The following is a 25,109-nucleotide window of genomic DNA, read 5'->3' on the forward strand; positions in this document are numbered from 1 at the left end:
GCTTTAATTTCAACTTTAAGAGCCAGGTGCTGCAAGGGTTAAAGACAGGGCTTCCTGCAGCCTGGGTCCTGTTCTCATCTTGTGAGTTGTAACTGAGTCCAAAGCCGAGGATTAGCCAACGTTCCCAAGGCCTCGGCAGTCTGGCATCTCATCTGCGTGGCAAAAAAAAAAAAAAAAAAAAAATCAAAAAAATCAGCAAACACGCCCAGCTCGGGGAGTTTCAGCATCAAAGCCTCGGGCACGACACACACACACACACACACACACACACACACACACACACACACACACACACACACATCGTTTTTTCATCTCTCATCTCCCTCTCAATCTGCCTCCCCCACCCTGCTCCCAGCCAGACCCAGAATAGGGTCAGTTGCCTGATCTCATTTTTCACTGGGGCGTTATCTACTGAGCTGGAATCCGCTCGTGCAGCACGAGTCTATCCCAGATCCTCGTGCCCGGCACCCGCTACTTCTTGGTGGGGCTCTGCATTATTATTATTATTATTATTATTATTATTATTATTATTATCATCATATTTTGTTGTCGGTTTACCAGAGGCTTGAAAAAAGAAGGGAAGATTGGGTGTGTGTGTGAGAACAAGAAATGGACACTTCCCCCCCCCAAAAAAAAGGAAAAGCTGTCTCTTGCCCAGACAATGACATAGCAGAATTCATGTTTCCCCCAGTCTAGGCAGTCAGACTGCTGTAATACTTTGCAATGCTATTAGCATGTGGTTCCTTTTCTCTCTTTCCCTTTTTGCAAACCTTTGAGAAACAGGCGCCCTCTCCTTGCCCTGCTCGGAGCTGCAGAGGAATTGAGGGGTGAGGCCAGGGCGGGAGGAGGGGGAGAAGGAGCTGAGGAAAAAAAGGGGAAAGAGAGAGCTTTGCTTTCTTGGTGGAGGCTTTCCTGTTACTATCACTGTAGCGTTTTTTTAGCCAATCTCTTAACTATGACGTCTGGGAGGCTGGATTCATGGCTTGCACATAATATTTAACACACCCACCAAGAAGTCGAGCTGCAGCAGTACTAGCCCAACCAGTCTCCAGCATGCAGTGTAGCTGAAAGGGGGTATTCACACTGCACCTGCCCAAAGCTCTCTTTTCTCTCCTCTCTTCCTAGCTTCGCCTTTCCCCTTCTCCCCACCCCCTTCTTCTCTCAGGGCAGAAATGTAAGTCGGAGCCGAGATCCAAGGAGAGACATCATCTCTCCCCCCCCACCCTTTTCCCCTCCCCACCCCTCGGCAGAGCAGCTACCGATTCCTGGGAGCGTCGCCTCCCCTCCCTTCCCAGCGTTCCCCCCCTCCCTCCCCAGCTCCGTGCGTCCTTTGTGCCAGCTCTCCTTTTCGCCTTGGCGGCCGTGTCAACGCCGAACCGTCCAAGTGCCTGGATATCAAGCTTCAGCGCCGCGGGTTCGAGCCCAACCAGCCGGGACTCTGGCTTTCCCGGGGCGCTGGAGGTGGTGGTGGTGGATGGAAGGATTTGGAAATCTTGTAAGCGCAGCATTTGCAAGCCAATGTTTGTAACCGGGCTGCGGAAGAGAGCGCGTCCCATTGCTGCTCCTCCTGCTGCTGCATCGCGGGTCCCTTTCCAGAGGATGGGAAGACGCGTCTTTTCTAAGCACTATGGATGATTCTTTTTTCCTCTCCTGAATTCTTCACAGGGTGCTGCATGTGTGTGTTTGTGCGTGGTTTTTATTTTTAATACCCCCATCCTTTTTTTTTTTCCCCTCCCTTTAGTCGTCCTCCATCTCTCCATCCTCCTTTGGGAGGGGGGAAAACCTCCCTGAGATCCATGTATTAAGCGGAGTAATGATAATAATAATAAAAGAACAGTTTCTAGATGGAACGCTTTTGTGATTTTTTTTGCAGTTTTTTTTCGAAAAACAAAAAAGGGAGGTAGTAAAGACTCCTGACTTCTAAGTGTATTTATTTTTAACTGTCTTATGAAGATAACTTTATTGACTTTAATTGTTTGATTTGTCCATGAGTAGAATAGATTTATTTTTTAAAAAAGGAGCTTTTTCTGTGAAAAAGCCTCTCCCACCCAGCATTACCAACCCCTCCATACACACTTTTAGCTATTTAAAACTCTTAATTTATTAGTCTCCTCCTCGTGGCAACCCCCCGTCTCTTTAAGTCTCCTTGGCCATGAAAATGATCTTGGTCCGCAAATTCCGGGTGCTCATCCTCATGGTGTTTTTGATTGCCTGCACCATGCACATCGTTATCGATCTGTTACCAAAGTTGGAGAAGCGCGCGGCTAGGAGCGATGGGGACCCCGGCTGCTCCTGCTCTCACCCCCCGAGCGAGGAGGCGCAAGGCTGGGGGAAGCAGAGGACTAAGAGCGGAGCTGATTCGGGCTGGCCTAACAAACACACCCTGCGGATCCTGCAGGACTTCAGCAGCGACCCGAGCTCCAACCTCACCTCCCACTCTCTGGAGAAGCTCCCCGGAACTGGAACAGGGACTGGCGCCGGGGCCGGGACAGCTGCAGCCGCGGACAGGTCCGAGGCAGCGGCAGCGGCGTTTAAGAGGCTGGAGCCCGGCGGTGGTGGAGGTGGCGTGGAGCGAGGTCTCCCCCACAAACACCTCATTCAAGATGGGAGTAGGGCGAGCAAAGTGCCGCTGGGAAAGGACGGCTCTAAGCTGGTCGCCCTGTTCCAACACCCTCTCTACAACATCGCCATTCCGCCTCTCACAGAGGACGATGTCTTGTTCAACGTAGAGAGCGATATCCGATTTAACCCCAAGGCGGCTGAAAATCAGGAATGGTGAGTCGAGTGGTAGAGGAAGGGGCAATGTTTCTGTGGCCATGGCTGGAGAAAGCACCAGGGAGCCCTTAGGCTTTGAGGAGAGGGGTGGTATCTTTGGAGGGACGGTGGAGCAGCACTGGTGAAGGGGGGCGGGAAGGGGAGGATGCTTCCCCAAATTCACTCTCAAGTTTTGCCGTACATTGCTAGTACAATTAGATTTTTCCATTTGAAGTCCTAAAGGGGTTGAGGGGTGGGGATGGGGTGAGGGTGAGAAGAACTGAATTCTACCAAATGATTATCCAGAGTTGCAGACACTACTAAAAGGTGTTCAATTCACTCTAATCAGAGCCATCAAGACCTGAAATGAAAATTATATCAGTAATTCTACCCAGCCGGGGTCAGAGATACCTTGGTGTCTTAAGTCCAAAATGTTTGTTTTTTAAGGCTTGGAGAAAGCGAGATCTATGTGGAAGATCTTCCCTAAATACAGTTCTTACTGATCTAATAAATAAATAAATAAATAAATAGTCCCTATTTACCACATCTCACTTAGAAAGCATTTGTGGTTTGTGCTTTAAATAAGGTTAAAACCTTTTTCTGCCCTGAGATTTCCTGGTGGGTCTCAGATATGCCTAATGAATCTTTTAAAAACCAGTCATTGAGAATAAAATAAACTTGTTTAGTGTATAAGGGGAGCAAATGAAACTATCAGAAGTGATTCTTTGTCGGAAGACTGACAATTGACCTTTGAACCCAAATTGAGCTGAGAGGTAGCGAAGGCTTTATGTGACTCCCAGGTGACCTGTCAGGGCTCGGAGAGATCTTTCTCTTAGAGTGGACCACCTTTTAAAAATGGCCTGGTCTAAGCCTGCCCTCCCTTTTTCCAAACTTCCCAGATCAAAATAAATACACAGATGTTGTAACCCAGAGTAGTGAAATATTAACTCCCACCAAGGCCGGAGAAAGTAACTGCCAACCGGCATTTTATATAATGACCTTCTCAATGAACAGATGGTAAAAAAAACTTCAAGATGTTGACGTTTGACAGTATCCCTTCTCTCTTGAAATATAGGTTGTCTTTCCTACCTCCGCCCTTCAGCCCATGAAGTGCTTATCCAGTCCCTACCCCTACCAACTCCTTCCTCTCCCCCTACCCCCCAGAATTTAATATGCTTTGTACTCTGCCTTCCCCACTGATTTTTAAAAAGGAAAGCTTGAAAATTTGAAGGTGGTGGAAAGGGAAGAGAGTCAGAGACTTGTCGCTAATACAACAGCACCCTCTCTCCCACTCGAGGACATTGTTCAGGTCTCTGTCACTGTTTGGCACATATAATAAGTAGGAGACAAGGCGGCAAGAGAGCAGCCACTCTGATTTCCGTCTTCCATCCCCTTCCCTTTTCCATTTTGGGTTTGGGTTTGCAGAATAGAGCATCATCTGGAGGGGATGACCTTTTTGGCCCCAAGTTAACAGCCACTTAGGAAAGTTCCATTTTCCTCCCTTGACTCAGCTTCATGCTGAAGTCAGAGGGCTAGCCACAGTGACCATATGTACCACTGACCTCTAGAAGAGGGATTTGATGACAGAGCAAGTGGGTGGAAGGTCTGATACCAGCCTACCCCTCTTGTTCCTATTAGCTATTGCTCCCAAGGCTTATATAATTAAAATCAATTTAGCACTTAGTATAATTCATACACCTCCTTGTTAGAACAATAGCTTAAAGCAAAAGGCAGATTTCCTGTAGACCTGGGACATATTTGTGATTTACATTTAGAAGGCAGTCAAAGGAAATTGTGTTTCCTTTGCTCCCCAGGAACAATCTACAGTATAATATCTTAATTTGATATTATAATTGTCAGGCAATTTTCAGGACATATTCCTCATACAAAAGAGAGGCTCTGGATGGCTTTGACATTTTGGTATCTGTGTTGCTTAAGTTACAGCTGTTCTACAGAGTCTCCAAAGAGTAAATAAAGATTATGGTCTTTAAAGCTATTACTGGATGTTAAAACACATACACACTGATAAATGCACGTATAGACACCTTAACCTGAAAATCGCAACTATAGCACACTGAGTAGAGATTCGTTCCAACAATGTGCAGGAAATGTATTGATTTTAACTCAAGGTTTGTTTGATTTTTTTTCAACTTCTACTGAAGACAGGACAAAAAATGTTGTCTTTATGCCACTCACATGCCTGTCATGTTTATGTGACAAATAGACATTTCTTTGTCCTTTATTAGTTATTAATTCAGAACAACCCACAAGCAAATGTTGTTTTTTTTCTTCCTATTCCCCTCCCCCCTTTTTTGGTAGGCAAAATGAAGGTAATGAAGATGAAGAATTTTTACCCACTGGGGAAACAGCTGTCGACACCTATCCCAACTGGCTAAAATTTCACATTGGCATTAATCGATATGAGTTATATTCCAAACACAACCCTGCGATTGGAGCGTTGCTACAAGATCTGGTCTCCCAAAAGATCACCAGCGTTGGTAGGTGTTCATTTAACTTGGTTCTCTTTGGTTGTTTAACCCTGCCTTTGAGCTGGGATATCTGCTGACATCTCCTTTAAGTGAGTGGTATGTAGTCAGTCATTCATTACTAAAGCATTGCTTCCGGGCGCTATTAAAGTTGGCACTCCTTTTGGGTTGGGAGTCTGAGAGGCTTTCTGAAGGGAATGCCTTGGATGCACTTAGCTCTAAATGAACTTTTACTCTTTTGCTGCAATGTGATCTTGCCAAAAAGGGGAGAAAGAGAAAGCATAGTGGAATAGTTTGAATTTCATATTTGTTCCCTAGAGGAGATACTGAAGAAAGAGTTCTTCCAAAGCAAGAATCATGCCCTTTCCCAAAGATTCAGAGATGAATGCATGTCAGGGTTTCCCCCAAACCTGCTTTTCTCAATGTTAGGCACCAAATGCCACAGTCTAATACATAGTTCTGTTGCTGACTCTAATAGAGTACATACCATACCAGATGCTTTATGATGCTCTGGGAAGGCAGAAGCAGATAGCTAGAATGAGAATTTCTAATGACTTCAAACCATTTTCAAGTCAGGTTATTGAGCTGAGGGAAGAACAGGACTTTATTTTCATAGATCAGTTTGGACAATACTTTCTTTTGGGGGGGTGGCAAAGGCAACTACAGAATTTGGTCATTTTGGTGTGCCAACAGTAGTTTTAAAGAATCACCTTCAAGTATTTTGTCATCTGGCAAATAAGACCAAGTTACTGGCTTGGGGAACTAGGCCAGCAGCAGCTTCTTCAGTGTAAGGGTTGGGTTTGTAGGGGTCTATTTGCCGGTATGTGGGCTATTATTTCCAAAGACATTGATTTCAAGGGTGGATGAGCTGAATGTCTCTGAAAGACAGAATCAGGATAATGTGTGGACCTGGTGCTGTGCACCATAATATACACTGGACCTGACACAGTGCCAGACTTATAGTAGGTGCTCAATAAATGTTTATCTTGCACGTGCTGCTTGGCCGAATAACAATGTAGATAGATGCAATAAGAATTCCTACCACATTATAGGTGGTAGAAAGAGAGATAGAGATCCTTACATGCATTCATACATACATACATACATGTATAATCTTTCTTTACAATTGTGAATTGGAGGCAATAATGGCCAGCCTTTTCAGGAATCTTGTAATTCAGCATTACAAGAGGAAAAAGAGTAGCTTGGAGTCATATTTACAGGAGTACATATAGACTAAAGTTTTTTGTTTTGTTTTGGTTTTTGGTTTTTGGTTTTTTTTTAACTCTGAATGCCAGGTGCTCAGTTTGTAGCTAAGAGAGAAGGAAAGACAGCTTCCTCCAAAGTTTGTGTTAATTATGTGTAAGTAAAAGAAAAAGAATGAATTGAGTGCTCATCCCTAGCCTTCACATACTGACCTTGAAGAATTGGTCTGTCTACTCTAGCAACCTGTCACCAGGCCCATGAGCAATTCAAGCTTTGGCTTCTCTCCTCCTTTCCAACCATCCTCCCTTGTCTCCTGGCCCTTTCAGTCACAGCCCTTGAAAAAACTGAGCCACAGATCTGAACACCACTTGCACAGCCTGCATTTGATGATTTAATTTAATATTGCCATGTACCTTGTGGCATTGCCACTGGGAGCCGAGGGCATTGATGGCTCAGTTTTCCAAGCTGTTTCTTATTGGTCCCATGCATGTGAAATTGAGAGAAGGTAGAGTGCTGAGACCATCCACTGTTTGTGTCTGTTAAGCTGCACTATGCCTGCTTATTTCATTATGGTAGGTGCTATAGTTAATTAACCCTATGCAAATGCTAACCACATGGCAAGCATAAGGTGGAGTAGTAGGAAGACTTCAAAAACTGCGGAAAATAAAAATCCTGTGGCCTGCCCTCAAGGAAGATTCCTTCCTATAGTGGAACAGTCACTGAATTGGGTTTTAGATCTCGTTTCTAGTCCCAGCCCTGGCACTAATTACTGATGTGACCCTGGGAAAATCACTTGAATTCCCTGGATCTCTGTTTCCTCATCTATCAAAGAAGAATTGTTGGACTGCCTTTTTTCAAAAGTGGGTTGTGAAGATCAGAATGAGATCATAGCCATAAAAAGTGTTTAGCCAGGTGACCCAGTGAATAGAGTGCTGGGCCCAGAGTCAGGAACATGTGAGTTCAAATCCAGCTTCAGACATTTACTTGTGTGTTACACATGTAGCCCTGGACAAGTCACTGAATCTTTTTCTGCCTCAATTTCTTCAACTGTAAAATGAGGATAATAATAATAACAATGCTTATTTCCCAGGGTTGTTGTGAGGATCAAATGAGATAACTTTCATGAAGCACTTAGCACAGTACCTGGCACATAGTATGTGCTTAATAAATGTTTGTTCCCTTTCCATCCCCTAGAAAAAACAGGAAGTGCTTTGAATTGTGCCTATAATTTTCACTTCATTTTTATAATAACAATTCATAGAGACCTAATGTATTACTATTATGTCACTATTAATAACTTAGACTTGGGGGTCATCCCAAAAGGGAGTACCTTGCGTAAGACCTAGAGAAGAGGGAAAGTCAATGGCAAAATAAAAGCTTTTTTCTGGTTCTCTTATTTCCTGGTCACTGTTCATCACTCAGCACTTAGCACAGTGCCTGGCACTTACTGCTTTTTAAAAATTCATTCTTTCATTCTTAAGGACTTATGAATTGACATCTGTTGTATGCCCAGAGCTCTGCTTGGTACAGTGGGCGATATGAAAGACATCTATAGAATGTTAGAGCTGGAGAAGATATTAGAAATCATTGGAAAAGAAAACTGAGGCCCAGAGAAGGGACTTGCCTAAGGTCGGGAAGCCAGTAGGGAACATACAGGAATTTGACTCAGCCTCAGGGAACTTAGAATCCTTTTATGACAAGAAGATGTTAGCACTCTTTTTGGGACACAGAGAGATAGTTCTCTTTTTTAAATGAAGTATTTGGCATGACTAATGTTACCTAAGTGGAATCCTGGAAGTCAGGAATGTAATGCTTAATATTCTTGACCTCTCTTTAGCTTTCATATAAAGTAGGACGCTCTCCCTCTCTTCATGGTGTTCAGCTTTTCCATCGTGGTCATCCCTGTGCTGTCTTCACTCAGATAAGGACTGTGGGTCGGCTAACGTTCAAAGAAAGCCAGTGCACTGGATATGAGGAGCACAGCTCCAGTATTCAGTGTCATTACAGCAGTAACCAGTGCAGTGCATGATAAATGTTATTGGACAGCATATCTTTCCACAACCTGTCCTCCAACCGTGATGGGACTCGTCTTCCCAAAGGCCCCAAAGGCAAGGTAGCCCTTCTCTTAGTTAGATGGTACCTGATCTACAGCAGTAGCTACTCATTTCATTCCCTGCTTCTTGTTTGGGGGTGTTGGGTTATTGTTTTTTTCAGAAAAGCAGACATAATAGGGTGTTTTCATGGACTGTAGGCTCCATATGAGTCGACAATATGAGGATGTAGCCAAAAAAAGCTAATGCAGTATTAGGTGGCATTAATAGGAGCATAATATCCAATTTGTGGGAGCTTATATAAAATCCCATTGTGCTTTGCCCTGGTCTTTGCCCTCCAGATTTGGAGTGCTGTTTTCAGTATTGGGAGCCACATTTTAAGAAGGACATTGATATGCTGGAATTCTTGTAGAGGAGGAAAATAGGGATGATTAAGGGCCTACAGACCATGCCATACAAGGACAGAATAAAGGAATGTGGATGTTAAAGAGAAGAAAAAACTTGGGTCATGGGGAGGGCTGTCTTCAAATATTTAAAGGACTAGCATGTGGAAGAGGGGCTTTATTTTTTTTCTACTTGGCCCCAGATAGCAAAACTAGGCGCAGTGAATACAAGTTGCAGAAAGATAGATTTGGGCTTTCTGCAAGAGAAAAATTACTAACAATTAGGACTATCCCAAAGTGTAATAGGGACAGCTAAGTGGCACAGTAGATAGAACACCAGGCCAGGACTCAGGAAGACCTGAGTTCAAATCTGGCCTCAGATACTTACAAGTTGTGTGACCCTGAACAAGTCACTTAGCCCTGTTTGCCTCAGTTTCCTCTGCTGTAAAATGATCTGGAAAAGGAAATGGCAAACCAGTCCAGTATCGGTGCCAAGAAACCCTAAATGGGGTCATGAAAATAAGGCATGACTGAAGTGACTCAGCAACAGCAAAAAGTGGGGTAGACTGCCTAAGGAGGTCATGACTTTCCCTTTGGTGAAGGTCTTCCCACAGAAGCTACATGACAGTTATATGGAGACATCATAGAAGGGACTCTTTCTCAAGGAACAGTTTGGCCAGATGACTTCTGAGGGCCCTTCCAAGTCTGACATTCTGAAGAAGCATCATGTTATATCAAGGGTTCGGTTCTCGAGATTTTTAAAAATTATTTCATTTCCTAGAACGATAGAGCTGGAAGAATAGAGGTCATTTAGTCCTAACCCCTGATGAGGAAACAGGCCCAGAGTATTTAAGGAACTTGGTCCCAGGCTGTATGGTTAGTTAGTGGGACAGCCAGGACTAAGACTCAGAGTGACACGTCACTTTGCGTCTCCTTGTTTTTCGGGTTTTTTTTTTTTGGCTAGGCAATGGGGTTAAGTGATTTGCCCAGGGTCACACAGCTAGTAAGTGTTACATGTCTGAGGCCGGATTTGAACTCAGGTCCTCCTGAATTCAGGGCCGGTGCTCTATCCACTGCGCCACTTAGCTGCCCCTCTGCATCTTCTTTAACAGAGGAATGAAGACCCATCATGATCTAAATGGGTCCTCTGTGATTAATCATCACATTTATCAAATAAAATGGGAGTGACTGGGCAATATACTACCCAGCGCCGTTTGCAAGGGTTCTTGGTGATTTTCCACATAACCTATGGTTGCTCACCAAGGAGCAGTATGGTACAATGGAAAGAGCGTTGGGTTCAAATCGTGCCTCTGACACTCACTATTTATATAACCCTGGGCAAATCACTTCACCCTGTTGGCATCAGTTTCCTCATCTGTAAAATGAGCTAGAGAAGGAAATGGCAAACCGCTCCAGTGTCTTGGCCAAGAAGAAAACCCCAAATGGGGTCATGAAGAGTTGGACACAACTAAAGCAAATGAACAACTTGAATTGGTAAAGGTAGTTTCCTCACTCAGTAATTCCCCGTGCCAATGAAATCACAGGTCTAGTCCCTGACCTTTTGTAGAACCATAGGCTTAAAGCTGGAAGGAAACATGTGGCTCAACCCTCTTATTTTACATATATGGAAACTGAGGCCCAGAGAGATCAAGTGGTTTACCTAAAGTCACATAAGTAGTAAATGGCAATGCCGAGATTTAAATTCAAATCTTCTGACTTTAAATCTTGAACTCCTTTCTACTGTACCACCCTGCCCTGTCATAGTGCCTTGTTCCGTTGTGCTTGTCTTTCCATAACCCTATTTGGGGCTTTCTTGGCCAAGACACTGGAGTTTCTTAGAGTGTTTTGTCATTTTCTTCTCTAGATCATTTTATACATGAGGAAACTGAGGCAAACAGGGTTAAGTGATTTGCCCAGGGTCACTCAACTAGTAAAAGTCTGAAGCTATACGTGAACTCATAAAGATGTGTCTGCCTAAATCCAGGGCCTAGACTCTGTCCACTGTGCCACCTAGAAAGTAGATGCTCTACTACATTGTACTGGATTGCCCAAGGTTACCCTGCTGGCAGAGTTGGGCTTAGAACTCAGATCTCTTGACTCCTACTCTACAGCTCAGGCTCTGACGTCCACTCCCTGAACCTCTGGTGAGGTCGCTTCATAGCTTTTGTCTGATGGTTACTCAGTTTAATATTGAATGTCAGCTGGTAAATATTATTGTTGGTTAAAAGATTCATCTGAGCTTCTTTAAATCTTTTTCTTTGAGATTATTCAATTGAATTCCGCCTATTCAGAGCTACTTAACCAAATTCATGAAATTCTGTGTTGCATAAAGTATAGATGGTTATTACCAATAGAGGTATATTTATAGCCAGAGTCCCAGCTGCTTAGTAACCAGGTTCTGTTTTCCTCTTTAAAGGGGCTGGGGATATTATCTAACTCTCTATTCAGTTTGAAATCGTGCATGTGATGTCTTCAGTTTGTGCTGGCAATAATTAAATTGCTATCATATACAATTATGGATAGATAGAATAAATGGCACAATTAACTGCTGTGTACTCCACATTACTGTTAAAAATCATTATGGCATATAAGTATTTTGGCCAGCTCTGAGGTCTAAATACACATTTTTACAAATGCTCCATCCGGCCCCCTGACAAAGCATGGTTTCAAGAATGTGCCTGAATCAAAATAACTCAACAAGCTAGAAATCCTAGACTGTAATTGATTTACTGAAAAGGAAAAGAATAAATCCATCTTGAATCAGGAGGCTAATTGACTTGCAAGCTAGAAGGGAACAAAAGGAATCTTCAGTTGTGGCCGCCTGTGGGGGTGAGGTGACTGCTTTGCTACCCACATTCAGTGTTCTTGGCTGTCCTGGCTTCAGAGTTAATTGCTGAAGTTACCAAGCTGAGGTGCTTTCCCTGACTCTTTATCTTGCCCTATAAGACTTCTTACAATCTCAGCTATGTGCCTCTTTCAGCTTCGCCTGGGCCTTTTCATTTTGTTCTTTGCTAGCTCCTCTCACCTGACCAGAGGGCTACACACCCATTATAATTAGAGCTGGAGGGGTTCTTAAAGGTCACCTATTCTAGCCTTTCCCCTTATTCAAGAATCTCTCTTCAACATCTCTCACCCTTCAGATTGCCTAGGGAGACATTACACTGGAAAAAGGCCTGGAGATGGCTTGGTATACTAGAAAAAGCAGTTAGAAGACCTGGGCTCAAATTCCTTCTTTGCTACATGTTACCTTGGATAAGTCCTTTAACCTCTCCTGGCCCTAGTTCCACAGTTGGCCTCTGAGGAATCTCCAGGTCCAGGTCTATATTCCTGTGATTCCACAACCTGAGTTTAAATACCAATTCTGACTCTATTTGTGTTACTTGGCCAAGTCATTTAACTTTCAGGTATCTTAATTTCCTCATCTGTAAAATTAGGGTGCTGCACTAGATAGATGGTTTCTATGGTTCCTACCAACTAAGGATGCAGTGATGTCTTTATATTTAACCTAGGAATACATCCTGGGCAGCTAGGTGGCACAGTGGATAGAGCTCTGGGCCTAGAGTCAGAAAAACCTGAGTTCAAATCTAACTTCAGATACATACTAGCTGTGTGACCTTATGCAAATCACTTAATTGTTTGCCACAGTTTCCTCATCTGTAAAATAAGCTGGAGAAGGAAATAGCAAACCACTACAAGAAAACCTCAAATCAGTTCACAAAGAATCCAACATAACTGATATGACAACCACAAAAGGAATGCATCCTAGGAAGTCGAGATGTTATTTATCCTTCATTCTCGAAGAGGACTAGAACATCAAGGAGGTGATGCTATGATTTAAGTGAGGGGGTACTGTGCCAAGTCACTAGCCTCACTTTCTCGTCCGGAGTCATCTGGGCCCAGTGGTGAGATGTAGGTCAGGATGACTGGAGATGGCCCCGGTAGAGTGCTAAACTTGGATTCGAGAAAACCTGGTTTCAAAATCCTGCCTCTGATACTTAATATCTTGGCAATTCACTTAACCTTTTGGCATCTCAAACTGATCTACTAAAAATATGCAGTGTTTATTAGTCAGTAAACCCTTATTAAGCACCGTGTACTATATCTTGGCAATTCATTTAACCTTTTGGTGTCTCAAACTTATCTACTAAAAATATGCAGTGTTTATTAGTCAGTAAACCCTTATTAAGCACCGTGTACTAGGATGCAAGAAGAGGCCAAAGATAGTCCCTGCACTCAAGGAGCTCACAATCTAGTCAGGGAGACAATAGGTAAATATGTACAAACAAGCCTAGATACAGGATAAAGAAGAAATAATTAGAAGAGGGAAGGCACTAGAATTAGGAGAGATAGGGAAAGGCTTTCTGTAGAAGATGAGGTTTTAGTTGGGACTTAAAGGAAGCCAAGGAGGTTCATAGGCAGAGATGATGAGGGAAAGCATCGCAGGCATCAGGGACAGCCAGCATAGATTTCTGGAGTAAAGAGGTGGAGTGTCTTGTTCATGGAACCGCCAGAAGGCCAGTGTTACAGGGCTGAAGAGTACATGTTGGGGAGTAAGGTGTAAAAAAACTGGAAAGGCAAGAGGGGTCGAGGACTTTGAATGTCAAACAGAGCATTTTGTATTTGCCCCAGAGGTAATGGGGAGCTGTGATGTTCATTGAGTAGGGATGCAATATGATTTTAAGAAAATCACTTTAGTGGCTGAATGGAGGATGGATTGGAGTGGGGACAGACTTGAGGCCGGCAGACCCACCAGCAGGCTATTAGAGCAATCTAAGCATGGGGTAATTGATGAAGGTCTACACCAGAGGGATTGGCAGTGTCAGGGGAGAAAAGGGGGTATGTTTGAGAGATGTTGCAAACGTGAAATCCACAGGCTTTGGCAACAGATTGGATATGAGGAGTGAGAGATAGTGGGGAGGAAAGAATATTACTACTCTGAGAGTGAAATACAACTAGGTGTAATAGAAAGACTGTTGGATTTGTTTTTAGAGGAATCTGGGTTCTCCACCATTTTGTTTCCTGAGTCCTCAGTTTCTTGTTTGTTTATTTGCTTTCCCCTGGCAGCCTGGTCTTGGTATAGCATAAGCACTTAATAAATGTTTGCTAATTCTAACAGAATTGAAGCCTGTTCTAGACCTGGAAGTTGGTTGGAGGTGGGGATGTGCAACCTCCCACAAGCCAGGCCTCCAGATGTCTGTCCAAACCTCCTACAGCAATGAGGGATGGATGGAGGAAAGATGCAGTCATCCACTACCTCTTATTTCTTTCACATGGATTCCCATCGTGACACATCCAGGCCAGAGTGGCTTTACCCGTCAGAATACCTAGATCACTGTCATAACCTAGGTAACATACCATGGCCTTCAATACACTGGCTGTAGCCTATTCTTAACATCAGAAGAATAGTGGAACCCCTTTTGAAACTCCCCCAACCCACCTGAAAAGATAGAAATAGGCCTGTGGGCAGGGCCTGTTGCACCAGGAACCCCTCTAAGGAGTAAATAAAACCCTAGGCTACCACTATCTGAAGCCTTCTTTTGTTCTTATCACCAGCTAGGACTTTTAATATTAACACCTAAACAGTAGCTCTATCTTCTAGGCTGATAATATCCATCTTCCCTCCTCCCCCTAGAGTTTCTCCCACATCCCATTTATCTTGTGAAATAAAAACACCTTGTAGCTGTATAGCCTTCTTAACTTTTCAAAGGAATGAAGTACAGTGGAAAGAATATTGAACCTGTTGTCAGAGGACTTGGGCTTATGTTTCATTTATGAAACTTGCAACTGTGTGACCTTGTACTAGTAATTTAACCATGGGCCTCAGTTTCTTCATTTATAAAGTGAGAAATATGGGCAGGTAGGTGGTACAGTGGATAGAGCACTGGCCCTGGCGTCAGGGGGACCTGAATTCAGATGCGACCTTACATACTTACTAGTTGTGTGACCCTGGGCAAGTCATTTAACCCTGATTGCCTTCCCCCGCAAAGTTAGTAAAAAACAAAATAAAGTGAGGAGTGATGGGGTTTGAATTAGATGGCCTCTGTGGTCACTTCCAGCTCTAGATCCATGGTTCTGTGTTCTTATCCTATTTTTCTTGTAAAATAAAAACAGCTTGTCTTTGTATTAATGCTGCTAACTTTTCAGATTGGAGACATTGTAATGCAGTGGGAAGAGGACTGGCTCTTTCACTGACTACCTCTGTGACCTTAGACAAGTCACTTAAATTCTCTGGGCCTCAGTTTCCTTCCTTCATCATCTCAAAAACTAAAGGCCTGCACCAGATGACCTCTGAGGTGCTGTCATCACAGGGTTCAAACTGGTGGCAAAACTCCAGAGGGCCTGGACCAGATTAAATTGAAATGTTTAACAAAATAAAATAAAAATACAATATAACATCGATAATGTGAATTTTATGTTTTCTAAGTCATTATGCTGCAGTAGAGATTGTTTCTACTTGAGTCTGACACCCCCGTTCTAGATCAGGGGTTCAAGAGTCCCTGAACTTCAAGGGAGGAGACTATGGAAACATTTCAGGAGGACCCATGAACTTTTTTTTTCTTTTTAATATTTTGATAACTATAATTCAGTAGAATTGGTTTCCTTTGTAATCCTATGTATTTTATTTTATTCATTAAAAAATATTATTCTGAGAAGGGGTTTATTCATAGGCTTTACCAGACTGCCAAGACAGTACAAAAAGCTAAGAACCCAGTCCTAGATCCAGGATGCTATGAGGAAGCAAAGTATCCACCCAGATGTTGGCTGATTTTGTTTTCTACCTCACAGAAGACTGTGAAGGAGGTTTACCATCTTTATTTTGCAAATTAGGAAGCTGAGGCTCAGGCATAGGGTGAGACTGGTAGGGGAGTGGATAGTGTGGGAGAGGCCACATGTGGACAGGGGTAGAGAGCCAGGAATGCCTGCCTAAAATTGTTCTTTTTGCTACACAGTGAAGTCCATCATTAAGGATGCAACTGAGCCTCGTAATCCTACTTTTTGTAAGGCCCACAGGGCCTCCTATAACAGTGTGGGGCACATAGTTGAATAAATGAATAAATGTAGAACCATACCTAGAGTCAAATTTAATTCTTCAGGTAATTCAGTACCTACTATGTGTCGAACACATTGCTCACTGCTAGAAATACAAAGACAAAATGGAAAACAAAAAACAAACAAAAAAAGTTGAGGTGATCACTGAGGTAATCACCTCTTGCATACATGTTGGAGAGCTCATGCAGTGACTCAGAAAGGCCAGAAGGGAGGGGAAAAAACCCACACAAGGCCTGGTGTAGATACTATATAAAATCAGCCTGTAAATCCTCTGAAGTCACTGAGGTAATAGCCTTGGGGCAACCTCAGCTGTCTTCCACCCATACTCAACAGGCTGCATGTTGCCTGGTTGTAAATCCTTTCCCCACCCCCCTCCCCCCTTTTCAAGGCTATTCTCAGTATCCATTGCAACCAAGTTTCACCCAGCTACAAAATAGTGGGGGAGCACAACACGTGGTCATTTTAGCAGGTCTTGTATCCCCTAGGGATGCCTATGCATGAACAAATGTTACTTTTCACTTATTTCTATGATCTCTCAAATATACTGGAGTCTTTTTAAATGTTTCATATGCTTGGTTTTTTAGTTCAATAACATAGAAAGCCTTACATAGGAAAATTCATTCATTCATTTATTCCATCGAAGGAGGAGGGGAGGGGGAATACCTACCATCATCTATCCTGAGGTGTTGTTTTTTTTTTTTTCCCCAGTATCACTTTTCATTACTCCCCTTCCTATACTTAAGCATCCAGCTGACTGGCATTGGCTTTTTTCTTCACACATGGCATTCATCTCTTATCTCCATGGCTTTGTATGGGCCAATAACCCATACCTGGAATATATTCTTTACTTCTACCTCATAGAATCTCACTTACCTCAAGACATAAAGAGATGTGGCTCTTGAGAACCACCTTCTAAATTAAGTCTTTCTTGATCCCTTCACAATTGCTGGTGCCCTTCCTACCAAGCTACCTTGTATTTATTATGTATTTCTTTTATTTATACTTGTATATTGTCTCCTCTAATAGATACTCTAAGTAAGGTCTGTGAGAGAAGAGTTTGTTTCATTGTTTTTGTATCTCGGATGGCTGACCACACATAGGAACTTAATAAATGTTTTTTGATTTCTTGGTTGATTTATTTAAGCTATGGGGGCAAACAAAGGCTCAATTTTACATTATATGCTCAACAGAGTCCCTGGCTTAGAGTAGGAGCTGAACAAGTATTTGTTGACTAATCTTTAATACTGTATAGAGAGGAAAAGCTCTAATCTTGCAGAGTTTCAGATTTAATGACAAAGATACATTATAGGATCAATTATCGGATTGTAAATATAGAGGCTGTAAGGGATTTTAGAGCCCATCAACAATAACTAAGCACTTATTAAGCACTCACTGTTTGTAAGACATTATGCTTAGTGTTCAAGATTCAAAGCTAAAGCTAATAGTAAACATTTATTAATCATCTAGGGGCTACTGGATGGCATAGTGGAAAAAGTGCTAGGCCTTGAAGAGGAAAAGTCATCTTTCTGGGTTCAAATCTGGCCTCAGATACTAGCTGTGTGAGCCTGGGCAAGTCATTTAATCTTGTTTGCCTCAGTTCCTCATATGTAAAATGAATTGGAGAAGGAAATGGCAAACCACGCTAGTATCTCTGCCAAGAAAAACCCAAATGGGGTCATAAAGAGTGGTACATGACTGAGAAATGACCAAAAAAAAATTAAGTACCTACTACTGTGTGCCAGGCACTATGCTCAGTGTACAACTATGAAAAAGAAAGATAGTCCTGCCCTCAAGGAACTGACAATCTAATAAGGAAAGACCACACACAAAAGCAGCCACGTGAAAAATGAATATATTCCATGGGAACTGATGCAAGCAGCTTGTGAGAATATAGAGAGAAAAGAGGTCCCAAGACAGAGCATTGGGGTACACCCATTGTGGATAAGACAGGTTTGAAAATACAACAAAGGAGATCTGAAAAGGGCAATCACATAGGAATAGAACCGGTAGAAAGCAGTGTCATGAAAACCCAGAAAAGATAGAGTGCATCCAGGAGAAGGGTGGTCAGCAGGATCAGATGCTACAGAATGGTCAGGCAGGACCTGCTAGTGTTGTGTCTGATGACCTCATCTTACAGCTAAGGAAGCTGAGACTTAGGGAGGGTAGGCAAGGTACCCAGCTGGCGCACAGGATAGAGCACTGGCCTGGGAACCAAGAAGACTCATCTTCCTGAGTTCAAATCCAGTCTCAGACACTTCCTCGCTGTGTGACCCTGAGCAAGTCACTTGACCCTGTTTGCCTCAGTTTCCTCATCTGTAAAATGAGCTGGAGAAGGAAATGGCAAACCACTCCAGTATCTCTGCCAAGAAAACCCCAAGTGGGATCACAAAGAGTTTGACATGACTGAAATGACTGAACAACAGTAACAGAGAAGCTAAGTGATTTGCCCAAAGTCACATAGGGAATAAGCCTCAGAGGAAGTATTGAACCTGGGTCCTCAGACTTGAGACCCAGCGTTTTTGCCTCTATACCATGCTGTTTCCCATGGTGTACATAGGAGGTTAAAAATTGAATATCAATATAAGACTTAGATAGCAATGATAATACTTAGCCCCAGGACAGAGCAGGGCTTAGAAATATGTCATGCACATTTGGAACCTTCTCAGATCTACCCCTTTTCCCAATTTCTGACTCTGTACTGGGCCTTAGGGAGTCAAGATGAAGAGAATCTAAGTTCCTCCTTGTTGAGACTTCAAGGAGTGAAACAAATGTTGGATCACAAACCTGTTTTCACATAAGCTGGTTTCTCTGTAGTTTACCCTAGATACTCTTTGACCATTCTCTGTGTGACCCTTAGCTCTTTCTCTGACTGATAATGGCAAGTTTAGTGGTGTTTTCCCAAAGCAGACCTTAGGACTGATTACCAAGATATATTCAGAACTATTATTACATAAGAATTTTCAATAGATTTATAGGCATTAAAACTGGAAGGGACCTGATGAGATCACCCCAGATCACCCACTCCAACCTCCTGCTTTCAGACATGGAAGGTCATGCTTCCCCCATTTTATAAATGATGGAACTCTGGCTTGTAGGTGAAGTGACTTTTCTGTGGTTACATAGTCACAGAGGCACGTGGCTTGTCTCCTTGTGGTACTTTGTTTCCATGACCCCAAGCTGTCTTTAGGACTTGATGTCTGGCAGGTACTGCTGGGGGCTGAGCTAATTTACAGCTCTAAGTAAAAGTTGTTGAGGGTTTCTTTTTTTCTCCTGGATATTGGCAGTTTTCAAATGCTTGAGATAAGACACACCTCCTCTCTTTTCTATAATCCTCACACTTCAGTTCTTGCTTGTGAGGTTGGGGCAGGCTTGGGGATGACAGAGAAGACACTTCCAACATAGCTATACTTTGTTTTGAGGAACCTGAAGAGAGTCCTCAGAAAACCCTGGAGTTTCATGGAACACATTTAAGAAATTCTGGGTGTCAATCATATCTTGCATCAATCAGTCAATCAATGTGCATTTATTAAACACCTACTGTGTGCCACACACTGTGTTAAGCTCAGAGATATAAATATAAAGAATGAAGCAATATCTCCTTGCAAGAAGCTTATATTCTAATGAGGAAGATAAGGACATCTTTATGTAGATATATATGTATTTATATACATACATACATACATGTAGATAGTTGATAGAGAGATGAATGATAGGTAGATAGAAATGGATGGATGGGTAAATAAATGATAGATTAGATAGAGCAAGCTACTAACTTTTAATAATTTAAAACTGTAGTAAGATTTTTGGGATAATGTATATATTAGATATATATGTATATATATATATATTCAGAATAAATACAAAGATAATATATACAAATGTAAGGTAGTTTGGGAGTGGGGCACTAGCAGTTGGGGAAATCAAGAAAGACTTCTTTATAGAATGTAGTACTTGAGGTGGGTCTTTAGGACCTTTCTACAATCTCAGAATTTCTTTTCTCTAGAGGAAATATCCAACTCTTCTATGCTGTAATAGGAAGAGTACTGGCTTTGGAGTCAAATGGCCTGAATTTGTAACCTGGTTCTTCTACTTAGTGGGCAGGATACTCTCCCCTTCCTCAGTCTCAGTTTCACCTTTGGAAAACTCAAGGTTTAACAAGATGACTGTTAAGGCCCCTTCCATCTCTAAATCCAATAAATGAGAGTAGCCTTGAGGTTACTTATTCATGGCTTACTGTAGAGCTTCTTGAAGCAGAAGGCAGCTTAGGTGGAGGAGGAGAGGCACTTATTACCCCAATCTGTAAAATGGGCATAGTAATATTGATGATACATACCTTACATTATATAGGGTTATTGTGAGACTCAGTGGAAATATACATATATGTGATTTTCAAACTTTAAAGCTCTCTGTAAATGTTAACTGTCACCATCATCATCATCATCATCTTCATCATCAAAGGACTCATGACTTCATGTGAGTAGGAAGACAGATGAGGTTGGCATGAAACTGAGAAATAAAGTTTTCTTTCAGTGGCCTCTACTCAGCCAAATTCCCTGCGTGTCCCATTACTCTTTAACTCAGGAGGGGTTCACACTAAGGTGTTAGTAATTTGGGCCACTCCTCCCAGGAAACTGTGGGAAGAAGGTATTATTTAACTCAAAAGAATAAGTCCCTTACGGTAGAATTTAACATATCATATCACAAGGATTTCTTGGTGTCTTTCTAAAGCTCTTTTCTTTTTTTACTTTGTTTTCCTTTTTTTTTTAGGCAATTGGGGTTAAGTGACTTGCCCAGGGTCACACAGCTAGTGAGTGTCAAGTGTTTGGTCTGAGGCCAGATTTGAACTCAGGTCCTCCTGACTCCAGGGCTGGTGATCTATCCACTGCGCCACTTAGCTGCCCACTCTAAAGCTCTTTAAGGCATACTAAGGTCATTCATTCATACTGTCAAAAAATAAGAGGGAGAGAAAATAGATTTTTGTTATTTTTTTTAAATAGGTGGGGAGGGTATTACAGATGTGAAATGTTGCATAAACTTTCAGGTGAGGCCATTGTATTCCTAATTTTACTTAACTGTTTTACTTTGTTACAAAGACCACTCAGAAAGTGGGAGTAATCTCTAAGCATCTCTATGTGTGGGATAGCTCTATTTTGAGAGAGTCTGTATACCCATTGCTTTAGCTTGATAGCCTCAAACTCTCGACAGAATTGGCCTCCAGAGGTGCGCTGCCTCTCTGGAAAAGCCAGGATGATTCCTATCTTAGATAGTAAGATCCTCATATAATACTCTGTAGTAGTCCCAGTAAGTAGTCAATAAATAGTGTTTAATGACAATAAATATCTGAATTTAGAAAAAAATAAAAATGATGAGTCTTTGAGGTGTTTCCTCCCCAGTGTATATAGAATCATGGAGTTAGAGTTAGAAGGGGCATTAGAAATCACCAACCCAACGCCATCATTTCTGAAATGAGGCCCAGAAGTGGGACATGACTTTAGTCATACACACGACCACATGGTGCATGATAATAGTATCATCTCGTGGCTTCAGAACTGGTTGACCAAAAGAATGTAAATGAATGATTCAATTGATTAATCCAAAAGCATTTATTAAGCACTTCCTATGGCCGTCTGCTAGCCATCAGAGACACAAAGGCAAAAATGAGAATCCTTACCTTCAAGAACCTTACAATCAACATTTTCAAAGTTGGACCTTGGTTTCTTGTAGAGGTTGGCCAGGGCTTTGACCTTGACCGTGTTCTTTTCAACATTTTCATTAACAACTCCTGAAAATATAGATGACACCTGTATCTAATTTATAGATGACATAAAATGGAAGGGAAAGCACATAATTTCGATGATGGAATCAAGAAAAAAGATCTTGATATGCTGGAGTAGTAAACCGAAGACAACAAAATGGAATTTTTAAGACATTTTATTTATTTGTTTTTAATTTCTAAAATAAAACAAATATTCCCCTAAGATACTATAATTAAAGATGCTTGCACATGAAACTGCAAATCTATTATGCACAACTTGCTATTCCTTTAAATCTGTAATATAATTATCATAATAGGAAGAAATGTAAAGGCCTTCTCTTGGGGGGAAAAAAACAAAGCTCTCTTGTTCAGGATTAGAGGGGCATGGCTGGGAACAGCAGTTCGTTTGGAGAAAATCTGGTAGTTTCAGTGAACTGTAAATTCCTTCCTTCCAGGCTAAATAATATGCCAGTAGGATATGTGACATCAAAAAAATGTAATTAATGCAATCTTTGGCTACAATTATAAAAATATCCAGAATAAAAGAGGTAATAGTCTTGCTGTATTCTTCCCTGGTTAAATCACATTGGTAGTATTATCTCAAAAAAGAAGAAGAAAAAAAGAAAGTTTTATTGATGTGTTTTGTTTTTACAATGTCAGATGCTTAGAGATTGCTCCCACTTTGTGAGTGGTGTTTGTAACAAAGTAAAACAGTTAAGTAAAATTAGGAATACAGTGAAATACAACTGAAAGTTTACACAACGTTTCTCATCCGTAATACCCTCCTCACCTATTTAAAAAAAATAACAAAAATCTATTTTCTTTCCCTCTCACTTCGTTCCCCATTGGAGAAAAAAAGAAGAAAAGAAAAATAAATTTCTTGTAACAAATACTCACAGTCAAGCAGAAGAAATTCCCTAGGTGGATATATACAAAAATAAGCATCTTGTTTTATGAACCAAATCTGTCACCTCTTCGTAATGGATAGCACATTTCATCACTGATCCCCTAGAATCATGAATGGTCATTATACTGATCAGAGTTCTTTCAACTTTCAAAGCTGTTTGTCTTTATGGTGTTATTGTTATTGTGTGTATTGTTCTCCTGGTTCTGTTATCTTTATCAGTTTATATAAGTTTTCAAAATTCATTTTTGTAAAAAAAAACGATTGAGATAAATTGTTCCTTTGGTTCTTCTCACTTCACTCTGCATCTTTCCATGTAAGTCTTTCCATCTTTCTTGGACTCATCTCTTTCCTCATTTTTTACAGCACAAATAGTGTTCAATCACATTTGTAAACCACAACTTATTTAGCTATTCCTTAATCGATGGGCATCCCCTTAAGTTTCCTTTTTTTTTTTGCCACCAAAAAAGAGCCGCTGTAAATATTTTTTGTATATAAAGGACGGCCTTTTCTTCTTTTTTGATGTCTTTAGGAGATAGCCCTAGCACTATGATAGCTGAGTCAAAGGTCAGGTACTATTTAGTAATTTAATACGGATAGATGTAAAGGCCTTTTCTTAAGGGCAGAAAACACAACTCTCAGTTCAGGGTGGAGAGGTATTGTAGCAACAGTATATGTATTGTAGAAACATTCATATGAAGAAAATCTAGGAGTTTCTGTGAATTGTAAATTCATTTTAAGCTGGCAGGATGTATAGCATCAAAAACCATATGTAATTAATGCAATCTTGGGCTGCGATTATTAAGAATGAGAGAGGCGATAGCCCCTGCTATACCCTACCCTGCATAGACCCCATCAGTAATCTTGTGCCTCTTTCTTTCTGGTAGCTACATTGTAGAAGGTATAATGAGACTAGCAGATGTCCAGCAGAAGTCAGTCAGGTTGGTGAAGGGATTTAAAACCAGGGTCATACAAGAAGGAACATAGGATGAAGAGAAGAGATGGTAGGAGGGTATGATCTCTCTTCAAATTTTGAAGGATTAATAATAGCCGGCATTTATATAATGCCTACTATGTGCCAGGCACTATGCTAAGCACTCTACAAAGGTTATCTTATCTGATCCTCACAATGACCCTGGGAGGTAGGTGCTATTATTTTCCCCATTTTATAGTTGGGAAAGCTGAGGCAAGCAGCACTTGCCCAGGGTCACACAGCTAGTAAGTGTCTGAGGATGGATTTTAACTGAGATCTTGCTCACTCCAGGGCTGGTGGTCCATCCACTCTGTCACCTACCTGCCTTTCAATGTAGAGACAGAAAGGACTTTACAGGCTATTTAGTCTAATGACCTCTTTATATTACAGATGCAAAATCTGAAGCCTGGGCAAGCTAAGTCATTTGCGTTGAATCTTAGAATCCCTGGTTTCTTTCCAAATTCAGCTCACTTCTTACATGAAGCCTTTCACAACACTGTTAACACCCTCAACTGCTTAATTCAACACCCACAAAATTACCTTGTACTTACTTGTAAATCCTTGGTATATACTTATGAATGCATGTTAAAAAATATAACTTTGTGTATACTGATAGGCATACATGTTTTCTCTCCCCCCCAAAAAGTAAATTTCTTGAGGGCAGAACCTCTTTCATTTTTATCTCTGCAACCCTAGTGTCTGACACATAATAGGTGCTTATTAAGAAGGTTTTATTGGGTTTTTTTTGATTGATTGTGCAAGGTCCCATAGGTAGTAAGCAACTGAGGTAGGATTTGAACCCAGGTCCTCTGACTTAATGGAATTTGTCGAATAGAAAATGATTAGATTTGTTTTTCTTACCCCTAGAAGGCAGAGTTAGAACCACTTAGTAGAAATAATGTGTATGTATATAGAGGAGATGGGGAAGGTAAAGGGGTTAGATTTTTCAGAGGTAATGTATAGCCAGTACAGAGGCCTGGGTTTAAATCCTATCTCTTATCCTAACTGTGAGAACACATGCAAATTAGTTAACCTCTCTGAACCTCACCTGTAAAATGAGGATAAATCTGACACCCTAAGACATATTTCACTTTTGAATATTTCTAATTATCAGGAGTCTTCCCCTTACATCAAGCCAAAATTTGCTTCCTTGGTACTTTCCTATATTGATTCTAATTCTTTCCCTAAGCCAAAGCACAATGATTTTAATTCCTTATCAATCTGACAGATCTTCAAATACTTGAAGACAGCTCTCATGTCCTTCCTAAGTCTTTTCTCCTCCAGGCTAAACATCCATAATTAATTCATCTGATTCTCAAATGGTGTAATCTCAGGCTTACTCTGCTTCAGGACCCTCTCAATGGCCTTCCTCAATTATAGAGTTGAGACTTAATACTCTAGGTGTGATCTGACTAGGGCATAGCACAGAGGTATTATTCTCCATTTGCCATCCCCTCCCACCCTCCCTAGTCCTGGACACTATGACTCTTACGCCAAATACAATTGTCATCCTTGTCAACCTGTCTAAAACATTGACCACTGTTGACCAT

The 25,109-nt window shown here is 41.6% G+C and overlaps 1 protein-coding gene across 1 annotated transcript in view; it reads left to right on the top strand.

Annotated features, from left to right (window-relative positions):
* Positions 1-693: 693 nt before the first annotated feature.
* Positions 694-25,109, top strand: part of FAM20C (FAM20C golgi associated secretory pathway kinase) — a 149,295-nt gene continuing 124,879 nt past the window's right edge. Inside the window, exons 1-2 of the mRNA XM_020977310.2 lie at positions 694-2,775; positions 5,074-5,252. Of these exons, the coding sequence (XP_020832969.1) occupies positions 2,153-2,775; positions 5,074-5,252 (802 nt within the window). The 5' untranslated portion in view covers positions 694-2,152. The remainder of the gene's footprint in view (positions 2,776-5,073; positions 5,253-25,109) is intronic.

This window comes from Phascolarctos cinereus, unplaced genomic scaffold (genome assembly GCF_003287225.1).
Source record: "Phascolarctos cinereus isolate Bilbo 61053 unplaced genomic scaffold, phaCin_HiC Scaffold_4;HRSCAF=312, whole genome shotgun sequence".
Lineage (NCBI taxonomy): Eukaryota > Metazoa > Chordata > Mammalia > Diprotodontia > Phascolarctidae > Phascolarctos > Phascolarctos cinereus.